The sequence below is a fragment of the Sander lucioperca genome, chromosome 21, assembly GCF_008315115.2.
Source record: "Sander lucioperca isolate FBNREF2018 chromosome 21, SLUC_FBN_1.2, whole genome shotgun sequence".
Taxonomy (NCBI): Eukaryota; Metazoa; Chordata; class Actinopteri; order Perciformes; family Percidae; genus Sander; species Sander lucioperca.
In genome coordinates, this window is record NC_050193.1 from 24,527,859 (window position 1) to 24,536,969 (window position 9,111).

The 9,111-nt window shown below is 39.7% G+C and overlaps 1 protein-coding gene across 1 annotated transcript; it reads left to right on the top strand.

The window, feature by feature from the left end:
- The first annotated feature begins 635 nt into the window (after nt 1–635).
- On the top strand, nt 636–8,847 carry slc35b1 (solute carrier family 35 member B1). Its single transcript, XM_031318894.2, has 9 exons — nt 636–1,221; nt 2,178–2,281; nt 4,445–4,575; nt 4,682–4,712; nt 5,080–5,240; nt 5,381–5,507; nt 7,232–7,338; nt 7,485–7,638; nt 8,087–8,847. The coding sequence occupies exons 1-9, from the start codon at nt 1,097–1,099 to the stop codon at nt 8,137–8,139; spliced, it is 993 nt and encodes a 330-aa protein (XP_031174754.1). The 5' UTR covers nt 636–1,096; the 3' UTR covers nt 8,140–8,847.
- The last annotated feature ends 264 nt before the right edge of the window (nt 8,848–9,111 follow it).

A 9,111-nucleotide genomic window follows, 5' to 3' on the forward strand; every position in this document is an offset into this window, starting at 1 on the left:
AGCTGCCTTTGCAACTGCCACACGACATAACACAGCCAATGAAATTATAACAATTCCTATTTCTGCAGTGGTGGAAAGTAACTAAGTACATTTACTCAAGTACCATACTTAAGTAAAATTTTGTTGTACAAGTACTTGAGTGTCTACTTTATACTTCTACTCCACTACAATGTGGAGGCAAATATTGTACTTGATTTGTTACTCCACTACATTTATTTGACAACTTTAGTTACTTTGCAGATTTAGATTATTAATACAAAATATAAATCAGCTAACAAATTATGATGTATTATTATATGTTAAGCTACCAGCAGTATATACAGCAATTAAAATAAAATGCAACTGCAACATAAGTGATGTACACATTACAATAATATAATATATATCATTGTGAAATGGGCCATTCTGCATAGTGAGTACTTTTACTTCTGGTACTTTAAGTATATTTCGATGCCAATATTTTTTTACTATTATTTTAGTACATTTATTTTAATCGTTACACTAAAGTTTAGTGTCTACACACACACACACACACACGCATATAATCATGTATTTGTGTTCAAGATTTAATTTATTAAACTAATAACAAAAATCTAATTGTTCAGGCATAGCTGTTGACACCACTGAGGTCCTTTCATAAAATCCATTTTCCTGACGCTACCTATGGACGATACCGCTTTTTTCTCTACTAATTATAGTCTTTAATTTCTAAATGAAAATACGAACTGGACTTGCCTGACAGGACAGCTCACTTACAGAAACCAGGTGGGAATGGGATGTTTATGATTTTACAGCTGTCCTGGAGGAGAAATTTAGATACATCAGAATGATTCAAAACAAACAATTGACATGATATGTGAGTGTCTGTGCAGCTCCAAACAATTCAAGGTAACGTTACCGTTAGCGAGCTTTGGCAATTAACAATTACTGTGCACAAGAAGGTTTGAAGGCAAAACCTTTACTACCACAGAAACAGCTAACGTGAAAACGCGAGCACCATATACCGGCTCGCCTCATCGTGGAGCGGGACGTCGGTGTGAGGGGCGCGGGGAGCGGAGCGGTGTCGGTTAACATACCCGGGCTGTTGGACGATAGCATGGCTGTGGGAAAGGGAGCTGGGAAGCCTGCCTCGATGTGGGACAACATGCGGATACGGTTCATCGTTTGCTTCCTCGGAGTCTTCGTGTGTTACTTTTACTACGGAATATTACAAGAAACTATGTAAGTAACAGTTAGCTAATTAACCTGCTTGGTTTATTTCACAGTTCTGTTCTGTGCTAAACTCCATTCAAAAATCCGCCAATTGTAATGGTGGCTTTCATGCCGACAGTTCCCGAATCAATACGAGCCATTATTTTTAATTTGACGTAGCTATATATAATGCACAACACAGTACAGCATATGCTAGCGCGTTACTTGCTAACTGTTAACTAACTGTGATTGCTAACTGTTCGTTAATGCAACGTCATCCGAGGTATTAACGTTGCCTTTACCAACGCAAAAAGGCAAATCTGACATTAAATTTTGTAATGGAGTTTGGCTTGACATTCTGGTCATATTATAAATGCACCCTCTATTTATAGTTCACTAAAGTTGTGTCATTATTGTTCATAGATAGATTACTATCTGATTAAATGTTTATTAACATTCAACTGTAAAAAAAAAAAAAAAAACGAGTAATTTGTGGTTCTCTATAAAAAGTGAATGAAATAAGGGGAGCTCAGTTTCTATTGCATGTCACATACTGAGGCATGACACAGATGGTATGTTGTCACTAACAGGGATCATATATGGTTTCAAAATGATGACTCGAAACTGGTGTCTCACCCAAGCAGCCCTTTCACAAACCTAAATGATTGACTTCCATTGTTATTAAACAACATTACTGTTTCCTATGAGTTCCTGGTGATGATTGCCCATTGACACCAGCAAGCAAGCTGCTAAAGATTCTTGCCCCCCTAACAAAATGTCACCACCACCAGCCCACCCTGTCAGTTGTAACTTAATGCATTATGGTCTCTCTTTTCTGGGGGGCCTTTTCATAGCTTGGGGACTCATGAGAGCACTCCACTCTTCAACATATAAACACCCATGCTTCTGCCAGGAATGCCATTGTAGGTTACTTAAGATTGTCTGTGATCTGTTGCACTCAACTGTTGTCTCTCTGACTCTTCCAGCACGCGAGGTGATTATGGACAGGGAGACCAACAGGAGAAGTTCAGATTTGCCCGGACATTGGTCCTTATCCAGTGTATTGTCAGTGCTCTGTTTGCTAAGATCTGTGAGTATGTGCTGCACACAAGAACTAATAGGCATGGAAAAAAAATGTGTATGTATAATGGATTCTTTTCCCTAGAATGTTGATTTTCTATTTATTTATTTTTTACCAATGATTCGCCTAAATATTTTCTGTTTGTACGTTACCGCTGACGGCGACTACATCATACCCGTTTCCAGCAAAACGGAGCAAAAGCAGAAATACATGTTATGTACTTCTTTACAAATGAAATAAATGTCACACTGACATGTGGTGTGCATTCATCTTAGAAAGAATAGTTTTTAGAAATGTGTTATGATACAGTGAGGAAAATAAGTATTTGAACACCCTGCTATTTTGCAAGTTCTCCCACTTAGAAATCATGGAGGGGTCTGAAATTGTCATCGTAGGTGCATGTCCACTGTGAGAGACATAATCTAAAAAAAAAAATCCAGAAATCACAATGTATGATTTTTTAACTATTTATTTGTATGATACAGCTGCAAATAAGTATTTGAACACCTGTCTATCAGCTAGAATTCTGACCCTCAAAGACCTGTTAGTCTGCCTTTAAAATGTCCACCTCCACTCCATTTATTATCCTATAATTAGGTCCTAGATGCACCTGTTTGAGGTCGTTAGCTGCATAAAGACACCTGTCCACCCCATACAATCAGTAAGAAACAACTACTAACATGGCCAAGACCAAAGAGCTGTCCAAAGACACTAGAGACAAAATTGTACACCTCCACAAGGCTGGAAAGGGCTATGGGGAAATTGCCAAGCAGCTTGGTGAAAAAAGGTCCACTGTTGGAGCAATCATTAGAAAATGGAAGAAGCTAAACATGACTGTCAATCTCCCTCGGACTGGGGCTCCATGCAAGATCTCACCTCGTGGGGTCTCAATGATCCTAAGAAAGGTGAGAAATCAGCCCAGAACTACACGGGAGGAGCTGGTCAATGACCTGAAAAGAGCTAAGACCACCGTTTCCAAGGTTACTGTTGGTAATACACTAAGACGTCATGGTTTGAAATCATGCATGGCACGGAAGGTTCCCCTGCTTAAACCAGCACATGTCAAAGCCCGTCTTAAGTTTGCCAATGACCATTTGGATGATCCAGAGGAGTCATGGGAGAAAGTCATGTGGTCAGATGAGACCAAAATAGAACTTTTTGGTCATAATTCCACTAACTGTGTTTGGAGGAAGAAGAATGATGAGTACCATCCCAAGAACACCATCCCTACTGTGAAGCATGGGGGTGGTAGCATCATGCTTTGGGGGTGTTTTTCTGCACATAGGACAGGGCGACTGCACTGTATTAAGGAGAGGATGACCGGGGCCATGTATTGCGAGATTTTGGGGAACAACCTCCTTCCCTCAGTTAGAGCATTGAAGATGGGTCGAGGCTGGGTCTTCCAACATGACAATGACCCGAAGCACACAGCCAGGATAACCAAGGAGTGGCTCTGTAAGAAGCATATCAAGGTTCTGGCATGGCCTAGCCAGTCTCCAGACCTAAACCCAATAGAGAATCTTTGGAGGGAGCTCAAACTCCGTGTTTCTCAGCGACAGCCCAGAAACCTGACTGATCTAGAGAAGATCTGTGTGGAGGAGTGGGCCAAAATCCCTCCTGCAGTGTGTGCAAACCTGGTGAAAAACTACAGGAAACGTTTGACCTCTGTAATTGCGAACAAAGGCTACTGTACCAAATATTAACATTGATTTTCTCAGGTGTTCAAATACTTATTTGCAGCTGTATCATACAAATAAATAGTTAAAAAATCATACATTGTGATTTCTGGATTTTTTTTTTTAGATTGTCTCTCACAGTGGACATGCACCTACAATGACAATTTCAGACCCCTCCATGATTTCTAAGTGGGAGAACTTGCAAAATAGCAGGGTGTTCAAATACTTATTTTCCTCACTGTATATTGTCTGAAGTATATTATTCAACTGTTGTTTTTGTTAAAGAAGGAAATGAAAATAGCAATACTCAATACTATGGAATCACAATACTTCTAGAGTCGCAATAAATAAAAATCGCAATACAAATCAAATCAGCACCCATGTATCATGAAAGAATCCAATCGGGACAGAAGCATATCGCCCTAGTCCTAAAAACTAATAAAAGTGGTTAATATAAAAAAACTTTCTGAAGCCAGCTCTTCCTCTTTATCGTCAGTGATCCAGTTTTTTGAGGGCTCCAAGCCGGATCACACCAAGAGCTGGCTCTATGGGCTGTGTTCCCTCTCTTATCTTGGAGCCATGGTGTCCAGTAACTCTGCCCTTCAGTATGTCAACTACCCCACACAGGTGAGTCTGCCCCTTTAGATAGGGCAGTGTTAGTTGGTTAACGTGATTCTTATGGATTTATTAATGCTTGGTGCCATCGTATCCTAAAGCTATGTTTTTCTGATAGGTGTTGGGAAAATCCTGCAAGCCCATACCAGGTAAATCTGATAATATCACTTGTAGTTAGCCTTCTGCTTTCTGCCTACACACAAGCGTGATTCTGATATCGTTCTAAACTGATCAAGGATACATTAAGTAAGCAAATTCTTTTCACGTATTGAGTTGAGAGCACATATGGCAGGTTACAGTATGTTCTGTTTGTACATGAAGGTTATATCTCGCAGCTCACAGCTAGTTATCTCTTGTTACAAATAGAGAAACACACACACACTCTTTCACAATTTTCCACTCTCAGGGGTAAAGGTCTGACATTGTGTCCAGGGTAGGATTACCTCAAACCCTAGAGATGTCTCCCTGGTATCCATTGTTAAAACCGTCCATCATGCTGTTGTTGTGTTGTTGCAGTGATGATCCTCGGTGTGACAATACTAAGGAAGAAGTACCCACTGGCTAAGTATCTGTGTGTGCTGCTTATTGTGAGCGGTGTAGCGCTGTTCCTCTACAAACCCAACAAGAGCTCAGCTGTTGCAGATGACCATGTTTTTGGGTTTGGAGAGATTCTGTTGGTGAGTTAATATAGCTTTATGTTCCATCCATTTCACTTGCACCCTGATCCATCTATGTCTTCCTACTGTAGCCATAGTTACTGTGACATTTCTATGGCATTTGTCTCATGGCTTGGATGGTGCATTTCGCTCTGCCGTAGCTGATCTCTCTGACATTGGACGGTTTGACTGGTGTGGCCCAGGACCACATGAGGGCTCGCTTCCAGACAAGTGCCAACCACATGATGCTGAACATCAACATGTGGTCCACTCTGGTGCTGGGACTAGGTGAGTCCAGCAACCATGCTTTTTGCCCAATTCTCGTCCAAATGAATATGTGCCGTGAAGTGCCAGGAAGCATGGAAGGCTTCATCCCAAACCAAAACTACACCGGGCCAATTGGCACACCTGCAGCCAGAGAGGAGAAACTAATCAGCAAAATTACCTTGATATGGTTCAGTACTGCCAAAATATGGCCACATGAAACAGAAACACTGGTGCACTGAACGTCCTGTTGCGAAGCAACGGCGAATTGTCAGAGAACGCTAAAAGCAACGATTTTAATATTTGTTAGGCTTTTTGATCATTTTCAAACCCCAAACAATTTAAACATTGTTGTTATTAAACTGATGTAGTGTTTTTATATCCTGCCATTTGGTGGCACATATTTGCTTGTTCTTGAGCTAAAACTTTTAATTGTCATATTGTGTTAACATGCTCACCAGTGCCACATTATACAGGTTACTTGGGTATTCTGCAGTTTTGCACATGTACTGTAAAATGTCTGACAAGACTGAAAAGGTCTAAAATAATCTTAAGTGAAGGCCCAGATTAATTAACATGTCTTGAATACAAGTTGAGGTATTTTATTACAGTGCTGGTGTATATGTCATATCGCTTTATGGTGGTTTTAGTATCAACAGCTGAATTATATTATTGCTGTCACGTGCTGTAAAGTGTTACGTCATTATTAGTTGTGTTGATTTGTAGTGTCATAAAAATAATTCAGAAATGGAACGCTGCTGGGATGCAGTAGCTAATGGCAGTCCGACTAAGTAAAAAACCCAAACAAGAGGCTCTTTAAGTAAAGCTGAACACTATTCTCTCAGGAGCCCAAAACTCATTAATTCAGTCAAATCAAAGTGTTCAGTGTTATCTTTATAGATAAGGAATCCTGCACCTCAAAGCCTGCAGTTCAGTGAGGAGGTTGCTGTAATATGCTGAAGAGTAAAGCACATAAAAATAATACAATTTAATGAGGTGCTTTCTAAGGTTAAGCACTTATGGGCTGTGAGATAACGATCAAAAGGTCAAAGCCAGTGTGAGAACTGAGAAACTTTTTTTTTTTAGATAATTTTTTGGGCATTTCCACCTTAATGATAGGAAAGCAATGAGAGGGGGAAGACATGCAGGAAACAATCCCAGGTCGGATTCGAACCCTGCACCTTTTGCATCGAGGCATGAACCTCTGTATATGTGCGCCTCCTCTACCGACTGAGCTATCCTGGCCACAGAACTGAGAAACTTTTATCATTCTTATAGCTAAACTAATTGACAGTGCCTGCTATCTCTCTAGTAAGTGTCCATCTCTACTGCACATCTGCCTCCCTCTTTCATAGGACGCATTACATTAAAAAACATATTTTTTTCAAAGGTGATAAATTCAGTTCCAGGCTGCATTAAAATGCCGTCCTCAGGTTTAGTTTCTGCACACACCTAAAGACACTCCTGCTGCCTTTTATCAGAAGTCGATAAGCTTTGAAGTGCTGTTATTTCCCCAGATACAAAGGTATTCTTATACTTCCACTCCCACGAATCCATGACACCTCCACACCAAGGCTTCATCTAACTGCTGTTACTGTATTACACCACTTGGTGATGCCGTATGCCCACACTATGATCTGATTGTCTTAGCACATCAGTGCCAAGGATAAGGCAACTATATGGAAGATTATGTTCAATTACTGAGTTGTTTTTGAAATGACATTTTCTGACTATTTTCTTCCTCTCAGCGGTATTGTGGACAGGGGAGGTATGGGAGTTCCTACAATTTACTGAACGCCACCCGAGCATCATCTACAACATTCTTCTGTTTGGACTGACCAGTGCTTTAGGCCAGGTGGGTGGATGGATACTTGTATGAGATGATGGATGGTGTTGTGTTGTTCCCTTGGAAGAAATCCTTTACTTTGATAAAAGATTTTGTCTAAAATCTAAATTACATTTCTTAATGTTTTTTTGTTTTTTTCTAAATTCCTTTACCAGACCTTCATCTTCATGACGGTGGTGTATTTTGGCCCTCTGACCTGCTCCATCGTCACCACCACGAGGAAGTTCTTTACCATCCTCGGCTCCGTTATTCTGTTTGGCAACGTCATGAGTATGATGCAGTGGCTTGGCACCATCCTGGTGTTCCTTGGTGAGAGTTAATTCTGGTTTAACACACTGTTGCCCTCTCTGCATTTTTCTCATTAATGCATTGTATCACTGAAAAGTGGATGACGGACTATAACACTAGAAAATGCTTGCAAAAACATGGTTGAAGACTTCAACCGTAGTCTGAGGCAGTTACTGTATGTGTTTATTACAAACAATTAGGTCCAATTGGGGAATCCTCCCACACAAACAATTTGGTTGAGTGGTAAATTATGCATTGAGAGTATAGCTGAAGGGGAGTCAGTAAAATATAACCCAGACATTGTTAAAAAAAAAAAAAAAAAAAAAAAAAGGTGGAATGCTCAAATTATTTGTTTTCATTGGCTAAATTAGTAATTTTATTGTTTAAATCCCGAGTGTACAATCCTTTCTGTTTAGCTGCTAAGGCTTTTCTTTGCTCCTTAATCACACCTTTGGTTTTCTCTCTTTAGGTCTCGGATTTGATGCTAAATTTGGCAAAGTACCCAAGAAGACGACGCACTAAAACATCTGGAGCACACGAGAGAAAGACAAAAAACATTGCAAAAGGAAACACTCTATAGCCAGTATTTTATTTTCATAAGACGTCCTGCACAGGCATACTGTATGTGCCTATGATTTGTTTAAGTATGGTCAGATTTTTAACTTAACTGTATTTAAAAGAGAGTCCAGCTTCTGTTGTGTACTGTTGATATATCGAAGAGACACGTTTTACTTGGGATCAAGTCCTGACTGAACTTTGACCACAAGATACCACACTTTTGTGGGGGAATTTGGACTGACTGAAAGACACAGGTGGAAAATACTGTATTTAGACAAATCTTATGTTTCTGAAACCAGCTCACCTCCCTTGGGTGGAAATTAAAACCAAACAAGGCATAAGGCATATGTTTTCCATCATTTAACTCATGAACTTGCCACCCAATAAGGCTTGGTTTACAAATTATTGCTTGAATATGTGTAATTATCACATATGCAGTTTATTTCTTGGCAAACAATCAGCCAAGCATCATGCCATTTATCAAATATAAACTGTTGTACGTAGCCTGTTGTGTTTTGTCCAATCTTACTATTGAAATGTTTTTACTTTTATTTTCTACAAGTTGAAAATTACTTGCCATAAAAAGGGAAATTGTGATATTTCATGGTGATTTACTTTTTATTAAACAGACAGCATTTGATTGGTTCAGTCGTCAGTCAGTTGAGATACTCTGATTGGGTGCTGCTTGGTGGAAATGACTGTAAAATAGCCAACAAACACTTACTAAAGCTACAAGGAAAAATAATAATCACCAGAAACGTATGGATCTGTTAGCCAACCAATTAAAAGTAGGAAAAGGAAACACCGCCCCCTACTGTCACACAATGATATAGACAGTTCACCTGCTCACACACTGCAAGAGACAGGAGCAGTAAACTATTTTATCTCCATCATGTCACTGACATATCAATTCAATCGACATGTTATTTATTTGTC